Source organism: Malania oleifera, chromosome 3 (assembly GCF_029873635.1).
Source record: "Malania oleifera isolate guangnan ecotype guangnan chromosome 3, ASM2987363v1, whole genome shotgun sequence".
Classification (NCBI taxonomy): Eukaryota; Viridiplantae; Streptophyta; class Magnoliopsida; order Santalales; family Ximeniaceae; genus Malania; species Malania oleifera.
Window position 1 is genome coordinate 44,301,015 of NC_080419.1, and position 22,812 is coordinate 44,323,826.

Consider the following 22,812-nt stretch of genomic DNA (forward strand, 5'->3'; position numbering starts at 1 on the left):
ATTTTTTCTTGTAAATCTTTTTTGATTTCTTGGTTGGTGCCAATCACTCCTCTCCTCTCAACAAAGCAATATGGAAGGTCAAAATCCCCAATAATAGTAAAGCGTTTCTTTGATTGGTTGTGCTTAATAGGATAAATACTAATGACCTGCTCAGATGAGGAGACCTTTAAACGCTCTATCCGCTGACATATATATGCTTTGTTTTGATTGTTCAGAAGCAGTTCCTCATCTTTTCTTGCATTGAAATTTTGCATGGATGGTTTGGAATGGGCTATTCAATTATTTTGGAGAAAGCTGGGTTTGTCCAAGAACAGTGGAGGAGTTCTTGGTAATATCTTTTGCGGGGTTTGGGAGGAGGAAGGAAGGTATTACTTTATGGAATTGTGCTTTATTTGTAGTGTTATGGGGCTTGTGGAAGGAAACACAAACTAAGTTTTTTTTTCTTCCATAATGGTTGGTGTGGGAAAAGATGATTTTTATGGTTTCTTTGTCATGTGTGGGCAATGGAAATTTGAAGGAGATGTGTTTGACAGATGTTCAGCAGGATTGGAAGTCCCTTCTAAGGGCGTGCTGATTTGAGTTTGCTGTATTTTTTTTTTGTGCTTTCTTTTTTATGTTTTGTTTTTCTGGGGATTCCCAGATTTCGTCAAGGAGATGGCTTCTCTTCTGATTGTATATTCTTTCTTTATCTAATGAATTTTTTTTTTTTTTGTCCCTTTGTCATCTTTTTGCTTGTATGGAGGGGGAGAGCTTTCGAAATGATAAAAAAATAGTGCAGTATGGGGCTAGATGCTTGTGTTAAGTTTGTTGTATCTAGGAAAGATTTTCTACATTGAAAAAATTGGTTTAGTATTTATTAAAATTTTCCAAATTAGGGAAAATATTTTCTATTATAATTTTGTGTGTTTGAGAGAGAGCTGCACTTTCTGAACTGGCTGTTCTCAATGGAGGCCACCATTTTGCAAAACTTGGAGAGATGAAAAGCATAGAAAAAGAAGGAATCTTCTCACCTTTCTTGAATCTTTCAAGGGAGAGTATTCTAAAACTTTAAAATTATGGAGATAACCTAAAGAGAAGAAAACAATTTTCATTAATAACAGTGGTGACACCTTTAGAAAAAAAAAAGGGCAATAAGACAGTGGAATGTTTGTAGAATAAGAACGTGGAGGTGAGGGTGATTGTAAAGGGGGTAAACAATACAATGACATGTAGAGGCAGATGGAGAAATGGGGGACACTCAATTAGGAAAATTTTCAAATAGTTAAATAAACAAATGAGATAAGGCAAGAAGGAGAAAGGAGAATACGTAGTTCTAAAAATTGGTGCATAACAGGTAGTAGTGGTGGCTTTTAAGACTGTAACAGGGTGTTATCTCAAAATTCCTCTAATTCGCAACCATATGGCTGTTACAGTATCATAACTACAATTATGGGCCCTTGTTGTTATAATGTTAGGCTGGCTATGAATAACTAAAATAAGTTTGAGTCTTTTTTGCATTCTTTCCTCTCATTTCTCTTTATTGAATATGAAGAGGCAAGAAAAGAGGCAGAAAAATTTGTTAGTGAAGCTAAACACAAGGCATATAATAATTTTTATACTAGGTTAGATATAAAAGATGGGAAAAGAGACATTTAAACTTGCTAGGTTTAGAGAAAGGAAGATCAAGGACTTGGGTAAATATGAAATGTATAAAAAATGAGGACATGGTGTGTTGGTTAAAGAAGAACGCACAAAAGAAAGATGGCAAAGTTACTTAATAGAAGGCTTAAACATAGAATTGACAAATGAGGAAAAGGCTGAAATTCTGAGATTTTTTTTTCTCAAAATTAGAGTTAATGAAGTTAAGTTTGCATTACAAAACATGAAAAATCAAAAAGCTATAATATCAAATGACATCCCTATCGAAGTTTGGAAATGCCTAGATGACAATGAAATTATTTGGTTTACTAATTTATTAGCACAATCATATGAACTAAGAAAATGCCACGCAAATTGAAGGGAAAAAAACTTCAGTACATATGCAAAAAACACAAAGGGGATACTCAAAATTATAGCAACCATTGTGGAATTAAAAGTCATACAATGAAACTATGTTCCACAAAGTCATACAATGGAACTATGGGAAAAAGGGTAATTACCAATAAAAAGGCTAAGGTTAGAGGTAGAGTTTTTTATGCCTAGAAGATTGATTATGGAAGAAGATTAATAGAAAAGTTTAGGGAAAGGAAGAGAGAGTTGCACGTGATTTTTATTGACTTTTGCCCAAGGAACTTGTATGGTTGGTTCTAGAAAAAACAAAAGAGTATGTAGTAGGCATACAAATGTCATTAAGTATATGTATGATAGAGTATTGACTTGCGTTAGGACTACTTGTGGCGAGGAGGGAATTTCCAACCACAACAGGTGTTGGATTTGCTTCGAGTCCCTATGTTTTTTGGTTTAGTGATGGATGAACTTACAAAGAGTATTCAAAATGAGGTTCTTGGTGTATGTTGTTTGCGAATGATATTGTCTTGATTGATGAGACTAGGACTGTAGTAGAATCTGAGTTAGTGTTATGGAGAGAAGCTTTAGAAGCTAGAGATTTTAGGATCAGTAGAATTAAGACAATATATGAATGTAGTTTCAAGCAGGGTAGGAGGAATATTTGAAAGAAGTTTAAATTTGATGGCCAAGAAATTAACAGTGCTGGTAGATTTCAATACCTTGAATTTTTATGCAAGTTGAAGGCGAGTCGTAAGAAGATTTAATATATAGAGTTAAAGCAGGTCTGGTGAAATGGACAAGTGCTTCGAGCGTGTTGTGTCATCGTAGAATACCCTTCAATTAAAAAGGAAATTTTAATAGGATGGCTACAAGACCAGCTAAGTTTAGGACAGTTGTAAGACTAGCTATGCTGTATGAATTAGAATGTTGGACAACTAAGAAACAACATATCTAAAAAAAAAAGAAGTTGAAATGCGAATGCTAAGGTGGATGAGCAGTCTAGTGTTAAAAATAAATTAACGAACGAAATATATTTGTGGTAAGTTAGGGGTAGCACCTGTGTAAGATAAGATATGGGAGATGGGGCTGAGATGTTTTGGGCATTTAGGTCATTATGTACAGAGAAGTGAGCTACTTACTGGTAGTGGCAGTAGACGGGATAAGTGTAGACCTAAAATAACTCGGAATGAGATATTGAGGATTTAACAATCCTCAATTTTCTAGAAGAAATTGCCCAAAACCATGTAAAATGACGGAAAAGGATTCATGTAGCTGACCTCACCTAGTAGGGCTGTTAAAAAATATTTGAAAATCAAACTGACTCGAAAAACTTATCTGAAGCAAAATTCAATTTTTTACAACATTTGCATTTTGGATATGGTGTTTTTGAGTTGCTCAAAATTTTTTATCCATGTGGGCTTTCATACAAAGCTTTCCTTTGTATTGCAAATGATACAGTCACAAAACACACCTTAATCACTTTCTCCATGACCTCTGCTTTAGCCATATGTGTTGCATCTTTTTCAATTTCTTCTTTGGTTTGCATAATAGATCCAAGATAATCAAATCGTCGAGTACTAAGAATATTTTTTATCATCAAGTTTAATTTTTCTCCGTTATTTCTCCTAAAATGACTTGAATTTCATGTATTTTACCTTCTACTTAAGGCATCTACATTCCAAAACTTCTCTACATGGTTTCAACATATATTCTACTCTTTCCTTTAATTTCATCCTCAAGGCAATATCATTTGCAAACAACATATATGCCATGGAATCTTATTTTGGGTATGTCCTAAGTTCATCCATCATGAAAGGAAAAAGATTGGATTCAAGGCAGATCCTTGATGCACACCTAGATATTCCCTGGGGGCTCTGCATATATTCCTACAACTAGTCTCTAGCATACATATCCTTAATGACATCTATATATCTAGTACCTATTACTATGTTTTTTATTGAACCTAGTCCCTATGTAACTTATCATACACTTTTTCTTGTCATTAAAAATCATGTACAACTCCCTTTTTCCCCCCTAGGCCCATATATTTTTCCATGAATGTTCTTGATAGATATGTTGCTTTTGTACTTGATATCCTGGGAGTAAAACTAAACTAATTTTCTCAAACTGGTTCCTAGCGTTACCATTTCCGAAAGTTTCATTATGAGTCATTAATTGGTTTATTATCAATCTTACAAAGTTCAGAATTCACATAAAACATGCAGAAACTGCCTACTGAACTTTCTCACAGTTTCTGAAAGAAAATTTAAAACAAGAAAATGTATTAAAACTGAAAAGTTAAAACACTTGATTAATATATTTAGTACACCATGTAAGACTCTAATGGGTCCTTTATGCATCAGCCATAATGAATTGAGATGGAGACAAAGTGCAGTTCATCAACTGTAAAGCAGGAATAAGTTTGTTTTGATGGAGATATTCAGCTTAGGATTTTGAATATTAGATTCTTTTGAGTTCATTATACCAGTGTTATCTAGTTGATTTTTTATTTAAATTTTGCATGTGGTGTTTCATTTTAAGTCTTCATTCCTTCTGGTGCATATTCACCTGCAGTCAATGAAGACTTCATTTCTTCATGCTATAACTTTATGTTTTGTGCCTTGTACTCTTGTAGAATCTTGCCAGCAGATCACTGGTTGATGATGTGCTGAAGAAGGTTAATGGACTGAAACCAATTGCGGATGAACTGGGTGTGCCTTTGTCTCAACTTGCAATTGCTTGGTGTGCTTCAAATCCTAATGTTTCATCTGTTATTACTGGTGCTACAAAGGAGGCCCAGGTTAGTCTCCTTTATGTTATCCTATCCATCCTGTTTCTGAAGTCAGATAATTTGTTTCATATTCATTTTATTTTGTTGCATATGTTTAGTCAACATGCCAGTTAATTTATTTATGCAGAATGTTTCTTATGTATTTATTTTCCATTATATTCACTGTGCAATATTTTTCAAAGTTGGAAGTGGCACTTGTGTTTACATTTAAACAAGGCAAGAATAAATTTGAAGCCCCACGGGAGAATGTGCTTGTTAAAATTTTTTACTACTGGATTGCTTGTCCTTATTTCCTTTAATACCTAGTTTAAAAAAAAAAAAAAAAAAAAAACATGATTTAAATCCTTGCAACTGTTTGTAGTTGAATTTATGTATTACTATGCCAATTTCTTCTAGTCGAGTCTCTTAGGTTATGTTTCTTTTGTTGACTGCCTATTTCCATGAATAGAATGGAATAAGGGGATGTAATATAAATTGCATGCAAATATAATAATATCCAACTTGTAACACCCATTCCCAAATTTTACAATCTGAATATCTATGCAATAACATAAGCTTTAGAATGCATAACTTTTTTGTAAAATCTGGGAATAGTTATTTCTTATTTGTTCCATGTTATGGATTCACAAGAAATTTTGATTTTTGACTTTGCCATGTGAATTGATTGGAAACCTGTAATGGATTCTTAGTATTGTAGTTCTTTCTACTCAAATGAAAGTTACATTTGGTTCAGGATGGTCATAATATAAGAATTTGATATCTTACAAAAGAACCTAAATTGTCACAATAAAGAAAATGATAATGCCAAGTTTTTTGTGAATCTATAGTATGGAATAAATAAGAAACAACTGTTCCCAAGTTCTACAAAAATAAATAAATAAATAAAATTATGCATTCTAAATCTTATTCTATTCCGTTGATATTCCCATTGTTTATTCCTTGTTATAGATTCATAAAATTTCTGCTTTGTTATTTGCTTTTTTACAACGAGACATTCTTTTATAAGCTATTAAATTCTTATTATTTTGACCATTCCATGAACCAAATGTAACCTTTGTCTTTTAAGTGGAAAGAAACAACACTGAAAAAGCATTACAAGCTTTCAATTAGTGCACATGGTTAAGTCAAGATTTTGGGTTGGTATGATTGCTTATATTTTTATATGCCAAATTGAAGAGTGAAGGCATGAAGGAGTAAGTGGAAGGGGAAAAGGTGCAGTTTGATTATTTTTCCAAGTGCAAGGTTGGGGGAAGGTGAAAAATAGTAGTAAGCTTGATACATGGTTTTGCAGAAACCTTTCTCCAAAACCTAAGATGCATTATATTTTCTGTTTCTGGAATCCAATATTTTCACTGGGTGTGATCTTGTTTGATTGATCAAAGAGTAGGTTTTACTCTTTCTGGTTCGTTTTCTTCTTCTTTTCCCTGCTTCAATGAATAGCTTCTGTTTATATAGATCTGGCACTCATTTATGTGAGATTCTTTTTGATAATTTTGATTTTTTTCCCCTCATGCAATTTGTATTCTGTTGAGGCAGATACAGGAGAACATGAAGGCTGTAGATGTCATTCCATTACTGACTCCTGCTGTGCTGGAGAAGATAGAGGCTGTTGTTCAAACCAAGCCAAAGCGTCCCGACTCATACAGATGAATGCAACACTTACAAATCAATAGCTACTACTTGGTGCATCTCTTCGCAGATATGTTGTTCCAATTTATTTTTTATTGGTACGGACTGTGATTAAGGATTTTTACAAGTGGTGTGATTCATCCATTTTTTTTTTTCATGCAACAACTTGATGAGACTTGAAAGGGATTTAAAATTATTATTTTTTTTTCTCTTTACTGGTTTTTACGCGCCTCCTTCCTGCGTATGGCGGTTATTTTGCACATGGTTGAATCAATGACAGGTGGTGTTTGTGTAGCAGTAAGAGACAAGTGGCAGCCGTAATTCTGATCCAACAATTATTATTATTATTATTATTATTATTATTATTATTATTATTTTTGATCTGAAAATTATAATTATATAGATCAAAAGGATATATACCCAGGAGATTCTAAGCATATACAACTTAACTACTTTAGTCATCTATGATTCCAATTACATTAGATTCTGGGCATTTCCAGGGGCTCTAGTATCCAAAATAACTACACTTCAAGTACAAAGGAAGGGAAACTTGTCATATACTATACTAAAAGTGAGTTTGAATCATTTTTACAATAGTATTAGGTTGAGTAACGGTTCCTTCAAACCTCCTTTTGTTTCGAAAGTGCCATAGCAAGTAGACACTTAGAGCAAAACATGCTCTCTTGGCCACCGCCTGCATGCTTGCTCCTTTAACTTCTTTCATCATCCACTTAGTGCTAGCTTTGATGGTGGACATCACCCTGGGCTGGGCAAGCCATCCTTTTACATACTCCAAAACAGTTTCTAAATTCTACATTCGAAGAATAGATGGTCAGCTATCTCTTTTTCAACCCCACACATTACACAGGTATCATCCATGTCTTCCATTTTATATCTGTCACAAGTCAATAGTTTACCCTTAGCAGCCAACCACAGTACGAAGGAGTGCTTCGGGTCACAAGGGATTTTCCAGATCAGCTTATACCATGGTACCCTGTTCCCTTTATTCCTCCAGAATTGATATGCTTCATGACATTGGAACTTCTGACCCTCATCCTAGCATCTTAACATCTTCTCTGCTTTCCTATTGTCTCCACATTGAATAATCAGCCTGTTCTTCATCTCAATGAGTCTCTTGAATAGGGGGGAGTCATCATGTTTAACCGTAGCGTCCCGTAGACAGCCATCCCTATGGTAAACTTGATTCACCCGCTTGGACCATAGGGAATTCTTGTTGTCATGGATATTCCATAAGGTTTTAGAGAGCAAAGCAAGGTTCCAGCTTTTCAAATCCATTACCCCCATACCTCCCTCCCTTTTCGGTAAGCAAACTTCATTCCATGCAACCAGAGGCCTTTTCTTTACACCCCACAGGAAAGCCCTACAGAGCTTTATCACATGGGACAACCTTCTCACAACTCTTCTCATGTTCACTTTCAGAACTATTGGTCTGAGGTAGACCCTTTTCCTCCATCAGTTCTCCCTTCGATACACAGACTCGTGCTCTTCTTTACTCCCTGTTGATTACAACACATTCCATCATCACACAGGCATCTGCTATGACTACCTTCGTTCTGGACTTTCTTGACACCCTCCTTTGATATTTCCTTCACCTGATCAACATGCATGCCCCTTTGCGAACGAAGAGACCCTAGCAATTCCTCCGACGATTTCAGTCCCTTCGAAGATGCATTAACCCTTTGGGAAGCTATTTTTGACAGTCTTTTGAATTCGGCCATAATCTCCTCATGCTTCTTTTTAACCCATTCATTCCTTATACCTCCTTTGATTTTAATAAATTTCAGTTCAAGATCTCTCTCCTCCTTCATCTCCTCATCCCGTGCATCTTTCCCTGTCTCTAGAAGCATCCCGATGCCCCATTACTGAACTGAAGCTTCAAAATTCAAACCTTCCCGCATAGGCGGGAAAGTGGGAAGACGATGTCCAAATTTCAAAACCCAAAAAGAAGCAGAAGATCTGCCTCCAATCGGATTAAATGAGCTTCGTACAGTCCAACAATGAACCGATCTGTCAACAAGCACAACTGATTGTTGGGGACTCCTGAAATCAATCAAGGAAGCAGCCCTCACACCAATCCACGGCCATGCGCCTCCTAGAGAGAAGGGAGAGATTCTCTCTCTAACATGCCGTTCATTCCCTTTTGTTTTGTTATTATTATTATTATTATTGCACAAGGTAAAAGAATTTGGTTAGTACAGGTAAGTACATAACATGTAGCATGCAAGCTTCCAGAACCCAACAGGACAAGAAGCAAAAAGCCAGACAAGGCACCTAGTCAAAACAGCTAATTAACAAAGCAACAACAACCGCATCTTTCTCATCCTTCCTGAACAATTCTCCCAACCATTTCTTTCATCTTTAGGATGAGTCTGAGCATAAAAGAAGGGAATTTCTTGGTTTCTTGATCTCCAAACAAAGCAAATAGTAGATGACCAAATCAGCCTGTTTATTATCACCTTCCTCCTTATTTCCCATTTGGGAAGAGATCCAGCTAATTTCATCACTAGAGGAACTAAGTTCCCAGCTTTATGCAGAGCAGAACGAGCAGCCTCATGGGGAATTTTAGCAGAGCTACTATTAAATAGATGATCTCAACTATCTAAGAATTTGCAGCCAAAGCTTTCTGCTTTACCTAGAGCAAAATGCTTTTCAAGAGTCGGCAACCTACCCAAAATTGCTAACCGAGCAAGAGCAATAAAAGCTTGTTCAGGGATTGCCGTCTTGAACCATATGGTTTTATGTTGTGGCACATTGTTCTTCTTGGTTCTAATTAGATTCCATGCCGAGTAGAAGGTGAATTTCCCATAAGAGGAAATGTTCTACATAACTGTGTCTTTTTTTGCAGGATTAAGAGCAGCATTAAGCTTATTTTTTAGCATCATAGCATTATGTGATAGCCTTTTGGGGCCATTTCTTTGTAGACATTAGACTAGAAGCCCGTCACTTGGTCCTTACCAAATTAAGATATGAAGGTAGCAGTAAGAGGAGAAAGCTTTAACCAATTGTCCATGAAGAAGATCCTGACCATTCCCCCATGAAACTTTGGTTCATTTGTATGCCTTAGTCCTTATACTCACGTTTTTTTTTTCCAGGTCCAAGTGCTATTCAGAGCTGATTTGACTAATCATAAGTTTCTCCCTTTTAATTTGTTTGAATGAGCTCAACTGACCCTATAGAAAGTTCTTAGATGAGCAAATAACCAAAGTAGATTTAGGGTAGTAACCTTTCTCCATTCTGCAATAAGCTCTCAACTAAGCCCTCCCTCCTCCAAAGGCTTACAAACATCAATCCACTTTGGAATTCATTGTATCCCAGTCATTTCCTTGTAGAAAAAAGCTTCAAATTTTTTTATCAAGTTCTTACACTAGTGGATGGAAGGTAGAGGGCATATGGGTATAACTTGGATGTTCATCAGAATGGATTAATACGTTGCAATCTTCCAGCGTAAGATAAAAACTTAAAAAGAGTAAGTTCTTGTAGAAATGCTTTCCACAAGCATATAACAATCATGTTTGTTCATTCTCTTTTTGTCACCAATGGCAGGCCCAGGTACCTGACAGGGAGGAAGCCTAACTTGATCCCTAAAGGTTCGTATATCAACCCAACTACATCATCAGGGATTTTAGAACAAAAAGTAATTTTTGAGTTATATTGTCCTGAATATTTCTCCCCTTCTATGAAAGTTGTTTGATCTAAGCTGATGAAAGAAGACATCAGTTGTACAATCTGTGGGCTAGAACATTTGTAATACATTTATGTATGATATAATAACAGTAGGCCCCAAGTGTGAAGCCATTTGGGTGAGAAGGATTCTTAACTTTAGCCACTACAACTAACTAACATGGCAACATTTACTTGTTTTTGAAGTTCAACAACTTAGAAGGACTTAGCACCATCACATACATCATTCCCAACAATACCCCACCAAAACTCAATAGAATTTAGCATTAAACCCATAAAGAAAAGGGGATTTATCATCAAGAAAAGGAGAAGATTGCCCTTCTGATTTCATCCTTGTCCACTTCTTTATTCAGCATTGCTTTAGCATCATCAGCCTAAGAAAACTGAAAGGATACGTGGATCTCAATTACTCGGGGTTGTAATGCATAACTTCGTATTTTTCCTTCGCAAGAGAATAGTGTAAAAGAGTAGCAGCCCATTAGAGATATCTCCAAAGCTTTTTTCCATTAGAATATTGTCATGAATTTGATCTCACTTTTATCTTTCCCGTCATAAGTAACCAAAAGAACTTGTTATTTCTATTACCTCGCTTAAGCCAATGAACTTTGGATTTTAGCCTCAGACTAGCTATGAATCATGGAATTGAAGGAATGCGAGTTAAAGGAAGCCTGCCAGGAATTGCAGACGGGCTATGTTGAGGTATTCTTTCAACACCTTAATTTTGTTGCTCAAATCAGAAAAGTGGAGCTTATCAAGTTCTTTGGGAGAAGCTTAAGCTTCCGGCATTGTTATCAGATTTTGGAAAAAAAATAATTGTATTAAGCTTCCAGCATTGTTGTTGCTGTATTGCCCCAGGTGAACTGGGGCAGTGGCAGTGGGCAGAGCGGTTTATTCTTGGCCTGGGGAATTTGGCTTATGCTCCTGTTTCAAATGTGTCATATTTACATCCATGTTATGAGGAATCTTTCCTCAATTAGTATTTAGTAATAGTTTGCTAATCTTGTGCGTTTATTTTGATTCATTTTTTTTTAAGTCAAATGACACTTCATAATTTTTCATATGTTATAACTATGTTTAGTAAAGATAGTTTATTCAAATTCACCTCGCTGAGAGGGCATATGATAAATCTTGTTTTCTTATTGAAAGTTGGGACTCTCTCTCTCTTCCGCTCAACTGACACTTCATAATTTTCATGTGTTATAACTATGTTTAGTAAAGATAGTTTATTCAAATTCACAGATATTGTTGACCTTCTCAACACTCCCCCGCAAGTTGGAGAGTGAATGTCAAGAACTTCCAACTTGTGCATCATAGTTGAGAAAACTTCCTTTCCCAATGGTTTGGCGAACAAATTTGCAAGTTGGTCCCTTGAAGCAAGTTACAATTGAACCGTCTTGTATTTTGTCATGAATAAAATGACAATCCATCTTTGTGTCTGGTTCTTTCATGGAAAACGAGATTGACTGCTATATGTAAGGCGGTTGTGTTATCACAATATAACAATGTTGGCTTCAGATGCAATATTAAGTGTAACTAGAATGATTCAAGGCATGTATTTATCATGACTCTATATTCGACTTTTGCTGAGGAGAGAGATGATTTTTTGCTTCGTTTCATAAATATATTTATAGTTGAAGAGCACTTACATGAGACTCTTACTACATTTAAACATAAGTAAATCCTAAGGTTTCATGCAATGAAGCTTTAACTTTGTCCAAGCTTTGTCAATCTTCATTGAGCTTGTTTTCTTCATGGCTTTGAATTTAACTTGAGCTTCAGCCAATCTTCACTGAGTTTAACCATTGTTCTTGTAAGAAATGTAATGCCTGAAATTTCACTTGAAAGCACAATTAGATTCCTTAGTTTGGTATTATCAAAACGAGATTAAGCCTTGTTAAACCAACAATCTACCCATTTTTTATGATGACAAATAAGGGGTAAAATGAGGTAGTCTTGATGAGGCTTGCCCTCACAATAAGCATAAAACATAAAAGATAATCAATATATGCATATTTGTTCAAGCTTAAACGTGATTTGATTTTTCTCATTTTTCAGAAAGATTGTCCTTAAAAAGTCTTTTATAATAAAAATCTTCCCTTTTGAAATATATTGAAAATGCATATTTAAGAATAATTTTATTTTGCAAGAATAACTTGTATACCAGAATTTTAACATGTATACCACCAAAATTTTACTTAAATGTATACCACAAGAATTTTATTTAGCTTACTCTCCCCTTTAATATCATACTTCCTTAATATCATGCATCATGCATCTACATTTTGCTTACCATATTCTTCCTCTGTTGACATCAATAAAAAGGAATGCAACAAAGTTTAAGCAATATGACGCAACATTCTGTATATCAAATATCCATCATGTAGTTCTCAGTAGTACCATTCAATAGTATGCAGTTCACAATCAATATGTCCATCAACTAGCATGTAATTTATAAGCACTATATCCATCATCCAGCATGCAACTCTTAATCAATATGTCCATCAGCCAGCATTGCATTTCACAATGTTCAGAATATCAGACAGTAGAACATAGCAGTAGCATTCAACATCCATAGAGAGAAAAGAAGTAAGTGTTCAAGAAAAGTAAAAGATAAGTACTAACAAAGTACAACTAGATACAACAAAAAAATTTGTTCTCATCTTGTAATAGAAGATGTTGACTTTTTGAGTTCAATCCCTGTTTTGATGTTAACAAAACATCTGTATCTTATGTGTGCACTTAGTGTGTCAACACGTTTACATTTTAGTACGGACATTAGATGCAAGAAAGTGGAAGCCTAATGGACTTAAAGATTATGCATTTCAGGCGAATTTCACGTAGAAAAGTAAGAAGAAAGAGGACATTTTTTCATTTCAATTGTAATTGCATTTGGTTTTTATATTATGGTCTGTAATAACTGCATCTCATGCATGATAAGAATTATATGCTCAAAGGCCATAGTCTGACTATAAAGAAATCAAAAGACCATAAACAGACTTCAGTCGATCGACGTTAGATTTTTAGGCTTTATTCAGAAGCCTCGGCCGACCTGACCCTTTTAGTACAAATCTGCTCAGCCGACCGAACTAACCATGAGGGCAAAATAGTAAATTTCCAAACTCCCTCGGTCGATCGAACCATTTCTGTTCAAAACAGCTGTGTTGACTGAACAGGTCAAAATTCAAACTTTGACTTGGTTTGGTAAACCGACCCTTTTTGAACATAATGTTCTCAGTCAACCGACCATTGGTTTTTGACTTTTCTATCACCCTCAACCGACCGAACCTTTAGGTCAAAATTGCTTCAATCGACCGAACTTCAAGGTTCAGCAAACTGAACCACTCATTGGGCGACCGAACCTACGAAGGCTCAAGAAATCGCCTTGGCTCAGCCAACCAAGATTATCCACGGTTAACCGAACTATAAAGAATATTCAAATTCTTTGTGAGTGTTCGGGCGACCGGCCTCAGCCTCGGTCGACCAAACCTCTCGGGTCAGACCATTTTTAAATGCTTAAACACACTTAAAAATTAATTAAACTTTTCTAATAATACCCAACGTGTCCTCAACGGTCATATTTTTACCCAACTATATATATATATATATATATATATATATATATATATATATTCCTTCATAATTCATAATTAGCAACATGATTAGTTAGAAAAACCTCTCAAATTATTATATCCTATTTTCATCTTCCAAAGCCCATTTTTCATCATCCTTTAATTATTACTTCAATTTCTAAAGAGACCTTTGCTTTAAACATCCTTTTGGGCATTTGTTTTACAAATCAAAATCTATTTTACTCTCATATTTTATTCACATTTCATATCGTATTTTTGAGAGTAAACCAAAGTTTTCTCCATATATGTTCATTGATATATATCCTTGGAGAAAATATATTTCTTTATTTGTGAATTTTGCACATCCATTGCAAGATTCAAAGGCTCACTTGCTTGTACTTGCAAAAATATTTTTGAGCCATAAACCCTAATATCTATTGTGATTGATATTTGAAAAATCTTATTGAGATTTGCCTAGGGTTGTAGAGAATCTTTGAGTATTCATATTGTGATCATACCATTTTGATTCAAATATCTCACTTACTCACACATATACATATAGACGCACATATTGTTGGAATTTGTGTATTCCCAAGAAGGGGGGAGGGGGGGGGGGTGTGAATTGGGTATTTAAAAATTTCTACCTAGGTTAAACTAGATATCAGTAGTATTTCGCAATCTAGTCAAATATTCAAACAATTAAATACATGTACTGCATATAATAAATCAAATATAAAACATACATGTGCTGAAATTGAAAGTGCGGAAATAAAATAGACACACGATATATTATTAGGGTTTAGCCAATACTGTCTACGTCCTCGCCTCAAGCTCATAAGTAAGAGGATTCCACTATGACTCGCTTAATGGGTGGAGCGGCACCTAATACAACACCTTACAGGCTGGTGCACCTAGTTCTCTTAACCGGGTCTAAACCAGTCTGGGACTATTCATAGGGCTAGTCTCCCTCTTCCGACCATACATTGGGAATACAACAAATGTATATTTTTTTTGTACAACAAAATATGCTTCTAATACAAGCAGATGTGTACAACACTAAGCACAAATACACTCACGTATGATATACAAATAAATTCAATGTGAGAATGTGATTTTCACAAAAGTAATCTTTGAACAAATATGTGTTTGATGAGTGTTCAAAGATTTTATGCCCAAATAAGAAATTTATTAAAAAAATACTTCTTTAAATAAAGTGCTGGAGAACCTAGGGTTTATGACTCAAAAATATTTTTGTAAGTACAAGTAAATGAGCCTTTGAATCTTGTAATGAGTATGCAAGATTCACAAATAAAGAAGTAGATTTTCTCCAAGGATATATATATCAATGAATATATATGGAGGAAACTTTGATTTACTCTTAAGACTAAGATATGAAACGTGAATAAACTATGAGAGTAAAAAACGATTTTGATTTGAAAAACAAATGCCCAATATATGTAAAGCACTCTTTTTGGAAATTAATTTTTCAAAGTAATAATAAGAGAGGATGAAAAAAAAAGGTTTGGGAAGATGGAAATAGGATATAACAATTTGAGAGAGTTTTCTAACTAATCATCTTACTAATTATGACTTATAAAGGGGTATATATAAAGTTGGGTGAAAATATGACCATTGGGGTCACGCTGGGTATTTTTAAAAAATGTTTAATCATGTTTAATGAAAAATAACCCTGTTTAACCATTATAAAAATCCGACCAACCCGAGAGGTTCGGTCGACCATATTATTGGGTTTAGTCGACTGTGGCCATTTTGAACTGGAGATATGGTTGACCAATCAAAGGCGATTTCGAACCCTTCGAGGTTCTGTCGACCAAGGCAAGTTCAGTTGACCATTTTCTAAGGTTCAGTCGACCAAGTCTGTTTTGATCTAATGGTTCGGTCGATCAAGTTGTTAGGGTTCAAACACGTGTCAGTTCGGCCGATTGTGGAAGGCACGTTCATTTCAGAATGGTCGACCGTGAAGTCAACATGTTGACTTTTGGTTAGTTTGGTTGATTGAGGCTTTTGAACTGGCTAGGGTTCGATCGACCGAAGCTTTGACTTTGGTTAACTTTCTCAGTTCGGTCAACCAAGGTCAAATGACCTTGCAATGGTCGGTCGATTAAGGCTTTTAATTAAACCCAAAACTTGGTGTTGGTTGACCGAAGTTTTTGTAAACTTCGTTTTAACCCTAATATTTAACCCGAACTAGTTAGTTATTTAAGAAATGAGTTTCTATGTAAAGTGCTAGTCGCTAGGGTCAGTCTATGGTCATTTTGAGTTTACATCCACATCATGCATGCCATGCAATTATTACAGACCAAATTAAAACAAAATGCAATTACAATTAGAATAAATATCTTCTTCTTTGCTCTTCTGTCTTCCGTGGAAAACGCTAGTGGATGTGAGCTTTAAGGTCTTCTGGTTTCCACTATCCTTTCCTTTATGTGTGCACTAACATATTAAGCCTGCTCAAATGCTAGATACGTATATAAGAAGCTCACGGTTTGTCATTATCAAAACTAGGGATTAGATTCAAAAAATCAACACATATTTTTGTGAGTTGATATATTGTTTGACCAATCTCACTTGAGCATAAATCCTTATCATATGTGAGTGTATTAATTGTGCTTTTATTGTTGTATACATCAGTTTTTAAGAAGCAATCTGGATGTACGAAATATTTTATTGAATATCTGTTGTATTCCCGACGTGTGGCTAGAAGAGGGAGACTTGCCCTGTGAAAAGTCCCAAATTGCTCAGACTCGGTTAGAAGAGCATAAGATTTGCTCAGACCCGGTTAGGAGAGCATTGGACCGGTGTAGACCCGGTTAGGAGAATTAGGTGCACCATCCTGTAAGGTGTTGTATTCGGTGTCGCTCCACCCGCAAGTGATCATTAGTAGAATTCTCGGACTTGTGAGCTAGAGGCGGGGATGTAGGCAGTATTGGCCGAACTCCAATAACAAATATCGTGTTGCGCTTTCTCTACCCTAAGCTTTTTAAATTCTGCACTTGAATGCTTTTATCTTTAATATTGTGAATGATTGGGAAGTACCGAGTTTGCTATAACTGTTATATCTTGTGCTCAATTTTATTTTGGTGGGTAATTGGTATTTGCATAGATCCTAGGTTGTGAAATACTGAATTGTAATTTGGATTTAACCTAGGAAATTTTTTTAATACCCAATTCACCCCCCTCTAGGGAATACACCAATTCCAACAGAAGATAAACATCCAATCCTCATCAATGTCATCATCACCATATGAAGTCTCCTCATCCTCATTATCGTCGTCGTCTTCATCACTTGAACTCGCTACCATGGGAGTTTTTCCTTTTGTAGAGGAAGCACTACCCATATTTCTCTCAATCCGTGTGAGTCTCTAATCAAAATAGCTGAAAGTGGACTGGAGTGCATTATATTTAGTGTCTAAATCTCCACAAAAAGCACTCAGCTGTGAGTCATTGTCCTGACGAAAATCCATAAATTAAAAAGGAGCATCATTAGCTGAAAAGCTGGAGCAGGTGGTGCCTCATGATGTGGATCTCAGTCACGAGGCTGATCTTCCTGTAAGTCTACAATCACATTTCCTTGTTGAGCTCTATTGTGCTTAGGTACCCATCCAAGTACGTGGTCCAACACATGTCTCATGGGTTTCACAGTGGTTGACGAAAATTTATCATAGGATGTTTGTTTAATAAATAAGGTGGATGAATTCGCAACACCGAGACGATCAAAGATGAGATTCAAGATTCCTCCATATGGAAGAATGACTTGCCTTATTTCTTCCTTGGAAATCATCCATTTGAGTATCAGGGTTGGAAGATCAAGACGTTTTCCCTTGTATAAACATCACATAATGAAATAGTCTAGGTAGCAAAGTGGTCCTGAGACCCACTCCTAGGTAGAATGTTGTATGTGATAAGCAAATGAATGATCTTCGCCTCAAGGGTCAACTGCCTATATAATGGTGGATGGCCACAGTAGATTGGTTGCTCAGTCATAATGAGAGGTAAAAACTCTTGGGTAGTAAATTAATGTCCCATTAACCAAGATTGCCCTAAGTTAGGACATTCAAACTCACCAAATTGAATTCGGAGTCTCGTCGCTATGTTTTGTGGGGTGAGTGTGAAGGATTTATTCGTGATTTTGGTTGAATATATATATATATATATATATATATATATATATATTTCCATTCCTTCCTAAGTTTTCATAAATTAGGCGAACAAAATTTGGGTAAAACCCTCTAGGTTGATACGAAATAAACCTATCCCAACCTAGTGTACCAAGCATACGAAGAATATTCAGAAAGCTTTCTTGCCTAAAGGGGATATCCAGAATCTTACATGGAATAGGTTCGGTAGATCAAATATGTTTGTTGTATGTTTTCTTAGCTCCCAGAGTGATGAGCCAGTGTTGAATAAGCATAGAGTCATCTTGCTATGAATATTGGTTCTTGTTAGCCCTAGTTTTCGCCCTTGGCATGATTTTTGAAGAGGGAGTGTAGATAAAACCAAAAATTCAAAGGTAAGATTGCAAGATTTGAAGCTTTGATGAAGGTTTCGGAGCAAAATTTGAGTGGGAAAGCTTCGAAGAGGGAAAAACAAGAGTTCAGGTGGGAGATGAATAGGGTTTGGCTGAAAGTGCTTAAAGTTAGGGTTTCTCATGAATAGTTGAAATTATATCTGTGTGGTTTAGTCGCCTGAACTACCTGGATTTTAAAAACACCTAAACCAGTAGCTACTTGGTTGACTGAAGAAGGGAGTTCAGTTGCCTAAAGTTATGAAAATTTGGACTAACTTAAAATTTTGACCGAAACACTTAGATAATGAATAATTTCCTCTAAAACCACTTTCCTGAGCATGCAATAAGCTTGATTTACTTCAGATTCTCTCCTTTTTGATCTAAAGTCATTCTTCTTGTGTAGGAATGGCCAAATTTCAAATGGCTTCCCAACTTAGTCCTTAATGCATAGGTCTCTTTGAAATCAATGCTTTCATCTTAATTGAAACCTTGTCCAATTCAACCTTACTTGGTTGCGGCCAACAATGAAATTTTTATATTCATCTATTTCCAATACTTATGTCATCATTAGGCTTGGGAACTAATCTTCAAGATTGTTTTAATCCATTTCAACTTTGATTTGCTCAAGATAAATTTATTGAGTTTCAAGGGCAGAATAATTATCTATGTTTTAGAGTGAAAGTTTTGGTTTAGTAGTTGCTCTATAGAGAGTTACCAAGTGTTTCATAAGGAGTTAAGGGCTGAATAGGGAATAGAGACTTTAATAAAAAAATAAGCTTAATATCTTCATGCTTGTGGATTAAGTATGATAAGCATGTTATAGTCATTTAGGCAATGAGCACTTAGGAGTATCTGAATTTTTTTTGATCAATGCTCTTGTATTAACAATGACTAAGGAATTTTTCATAGATTAAGTAAATAAGAATTCTCTACTTGGAATTGATGAAAGCTTGAACTTCTTAGTAGAAGCTTTTGACATGATCAAGGAATGAAAACTTTTAAGGGATTATGAATGGCTCACTTAACAATAAATTCATATGAGTATTTGGAAGCATTTTTCTTTTTGAATCAACCATATGTTGTGACTGTTCAAAACCAATTGTATTGCACTAGCACTTGAGAACCTATCAGTGTCTTGAGATAATGATAAGATGAATATCTTGTTTTTTCAATATTTGACATGCTAAATTACTGATTTTTTAATTTGAATGTCTTTCAATTTTTGATTAATCATTAATGTCTAAAGATGAATTTAGGATTTGATGGTAAACACTACTAAAGCTGTTATGATTTGCTTTCCTAAAACTCAATTCTGTGCATTGGACAATATATGCTATGCTTTAGATATTTAACCTCAAGCATACATAAATTATTTTTAATTATTTAACTAAGGTAAGCACTTTTGTCTATGGGAAGTGGATTTTCTACGTTATGCTATCTCATCCCTTGAGCTATAGCTAGTATTTTAACCAATCAACCATGATATACACAGTTAAGAGGATGCATTAGATTGATCATTTGAGTTCCTTATATTGACTTAGCTTTTTAAGGTCTTTGATATAATAGATATATCTACTAGGATTTTATATTTTAAGAATTATATATTATCAGAGCATAATTATTGTAGCGACCCAAAAATATAATAATAAAAGGAAATAAGGAAAAATGAATTTTTGGCTAAGGTAGGAGAAAAATCGGCGGCGGTTTTCTGAAGGGGGAAGAAAATCAGCAACGATTTTGGTAAATTATCGCGGTCGGGTAAAAGGTAAACGGTAATTCTAGGCTGGTTAAATAGAAAACTAGCGATGATTTTCTAAGAAGCATAGAAAACTAGTGACGATTTTCTGGGCTAGTACTGAAAATAAAAAGGGAAACTAGAGAGTTCATTTGGGAAAATTAAAACAAAACCCTCTCTCTTTCCTCAAGAACCCTATGGCTCATCCATCAATCCTATTCAATTTCCACTCCGTTTGAGCTCGAATCGATGATCGGGAACCATCACGGGGTTCTTGGTAAGATTTTATGCAACTTAGGCGGAGTGGAATTTCAGTTTGGGGTTCTGGGGTACCATCCCAAAACTGAGGTAAGGGTGTTATTTGGGTGTTTATAGTTGGTTTATAAAATTATTGAAGGTGTAAGTGTAGATGTGAATGTAATTCTGGGGTTGAAATGAGGAATTAGGATTTTGTGAAATACAGGGTTTGGTGCGTATACAATAGGCAAGCTAAGGATCTTAGTTGGAGTTTTCTTAGGAACCAGGTAAAAATGATAAATAGTTTATAGTTTAGAAAATTATGAATATGTGTGCTCAGGAAAGATGTGAATATGATAATTATTTTGGATATTCAGTTGATTGATAGGGAGAGATATATATATGTATGTATGTATGTATAATTTCAGGGTTTTGGAATTTTGAATGTCGTGGGCATGAGTTAAAAATCAGTAGAAGAGTTCAGTTAACCAGGTAAGGGAAATATGTTATGCTAATTAAATTAGGAATTTTACCAGTAAATTATACAGTTTTATAGATTTCAGTATATGAGTTTAATTATTTATTTATTTTATTATGTGGCATGAGTAAATACCAGTTTAGCACAAAATTTATATAACTCTTAAAATTTCATGATTTACAGTAAATATATATTTGTAGAAAGATATTTTACAGAATATACAGAATCATGATTTACAGAATACATATAGAAAGATGTTTTACAGTATTTATAGAATACCAAGATATTTAGATTACAGAGCCATAATATTCAGATATCTCAGTTTATTTAGATATTTCAGTTTATTCAGATATTTTAGTTTATTTAGATCAGATATTACAGTTTACTCAGATAAGCTTTTACAGTGTTATGGTTATTACAGAATCATGGTAAAACAGTAAGATAAATATATAGATTACTATTATACAGTATCAGACCCTGATGGATCAAATCATATTTTAGAGCACGGTATCGTAGCTATTTAGATCAGAATGCTTACATGTCTTAGATAGTGTGTGGATTTTGTGAGTAGTCAATTGTTCCTTGGGAGTGGTTGCAGGCTTCCCAGTAGTTTGGGTTGAGGCGGCCGATATGACGACAAAGGTTTCAGTTGACTTATCTTGGTAGGCCAACTAGTGTTAAGTCTCGCTTACGGGCCGCACAACCCTATCATGAGGGGTTAAATCATGACATACAACCATCCATGTAAGTTTTCACAGTTATGTATAAATATAGATTTTCAGAAAAACAACAGATATATTTATAATTACTAGAAGTATGATTAAATAGAAAGTTCAGAAAGAGTTGTACTTCAAGACACATAGATGTTAGTTATACTATATATTATTTTACATGCTATCTCAGTTTCAGTTGTTTAACAGTATATTATTCATGTAAACTCAGCTACCACACACTGGTAATAGCATATTTCGTCTTACTGAAAGTTGTCTCATCTCAGAATTTTAAATATTTCAGCTGATCCAACTAAACGAGCAGATCAGGCTCGGCGTTAGAGGGGACATTTGTACTGCCCTATTAGCAAGGTGAGTGTTTCAAGGAGATGTACTTTTAAGTGATTTAGGAGGTCTGAGGGATGTTTTTGGAGTGACGTGTATGTATATTTTGGGATAATATTGAAATTCTAGTATCGTAATTATGGTTTTATGATTTTATTTTTTTTACTGCATAGGTATGTTACAATAGATTTTATCAGAGGTATCAGAGTAATAAGATTTTATAGTATAAAAAAAAATGGCATAAATTTTCTGGTCATTACAATTATAGCCATTACTAAATCTCTTCATATACTGGGATTGACTAGCTCAAACTCTATAGGTTATTAAGGCATCACTAACCCTTTTCATTTTGGTATAATTGAACATTTCTTAATTCCTAAAAGGGACGACCAATCCTAAGATCTATGGAAGAATTATTTCAAGGATTAGGTTATTGTTTTTGGTATCCATTCTTCCTCGGGTCTTAATGGTTTAGTAAGAGATGATTCTTTGACTCTCTAGATCTATTTGGTTTTCACACCTTTTCTCTTAAATGGACAATCAAACTTGATATAACCTTTCTTCTTACACAGGAAGCACGTAGTGTGAATATCTACATTTGACAAAGATCTAGCATAAATTCTGATTCCTTTGCAAAGTATCCCCATATAGAGAGATTTCTTTTTCTTGTTCTCTTTGCCATTGAATCCTATGCCGTCTTTGTCTAAAGTCATCTTTTGTGAACCTAATAGCTTATCAAAGTTCTTTTTACCACTTGTATATTTATGAATGATCTTAGCATAGTCTTTGACCTTATTTTCTAAGCTTATTATTTTCATATCCTTCTCATTTTCAATATTAGTATGGGATCTTAGATCTTCTAGTTCTTTTGCACATTTTCAGTCTTGTTTTCTAACCTTTTAATTTTTAAGTCCTTTTCTTTTTCAACAATAATTTTGAGATTCGAATTCTTTCATTAAAGCTTCATTCTTATTTTTCAACGAAGTGTTTCGTTTAGCCATTTTAACTAGAATCTTATGAATCTTATATAGTTGTGTTTGTGGTTCTTCATAAGTTGACATACTCTCATCATTTGATTCATCATATAAATCATTTTAGCATT

The 22,812-nt window shown here is 34.8% G+C and overlaps 1 protein-coding gene across 3 annotated transcripts in view; it reads left to right on the forward strand.

Annotated features, from left to right (window-relative positions):
- Positions 1–11,755, forward strand: part of LOC131150653 (probable voltage-gated potassium channel subunit beta) — a 29,156-nt gene extending 17,401 nt beyond the window's left edge. The window contains exons 3-6 of one of the 3 annotated variants that reach the window (XR_009135582.1): positions 4,622–4,786; positions 6,314–6,504; positions 10,731–10,807; positions 11,348–11,755. Coding sequence is in view for 1 of the 3 variants with exons in the window: in XM_058101506.1 (XP_057957489.1) it covers positions 4,622–4,786; positions 6,314–6,427 (279 nt within the window). In the remaining 2 variants the exon portion in view is untranslated. Of the gene's footprint in view, positions 1–4,621; positions 4,787–6,313; positions 6,622–10,730; positions 10,808–11,347 lie in introns of those variants that run through there. The other 2 variants (XR_009135581.1, XM_058101506.1) reach the window with 2 other exon arrangements.
- The last annotated feature ends 11,057 nt before the right edge of the window (positions 11,756–22,812 follow it).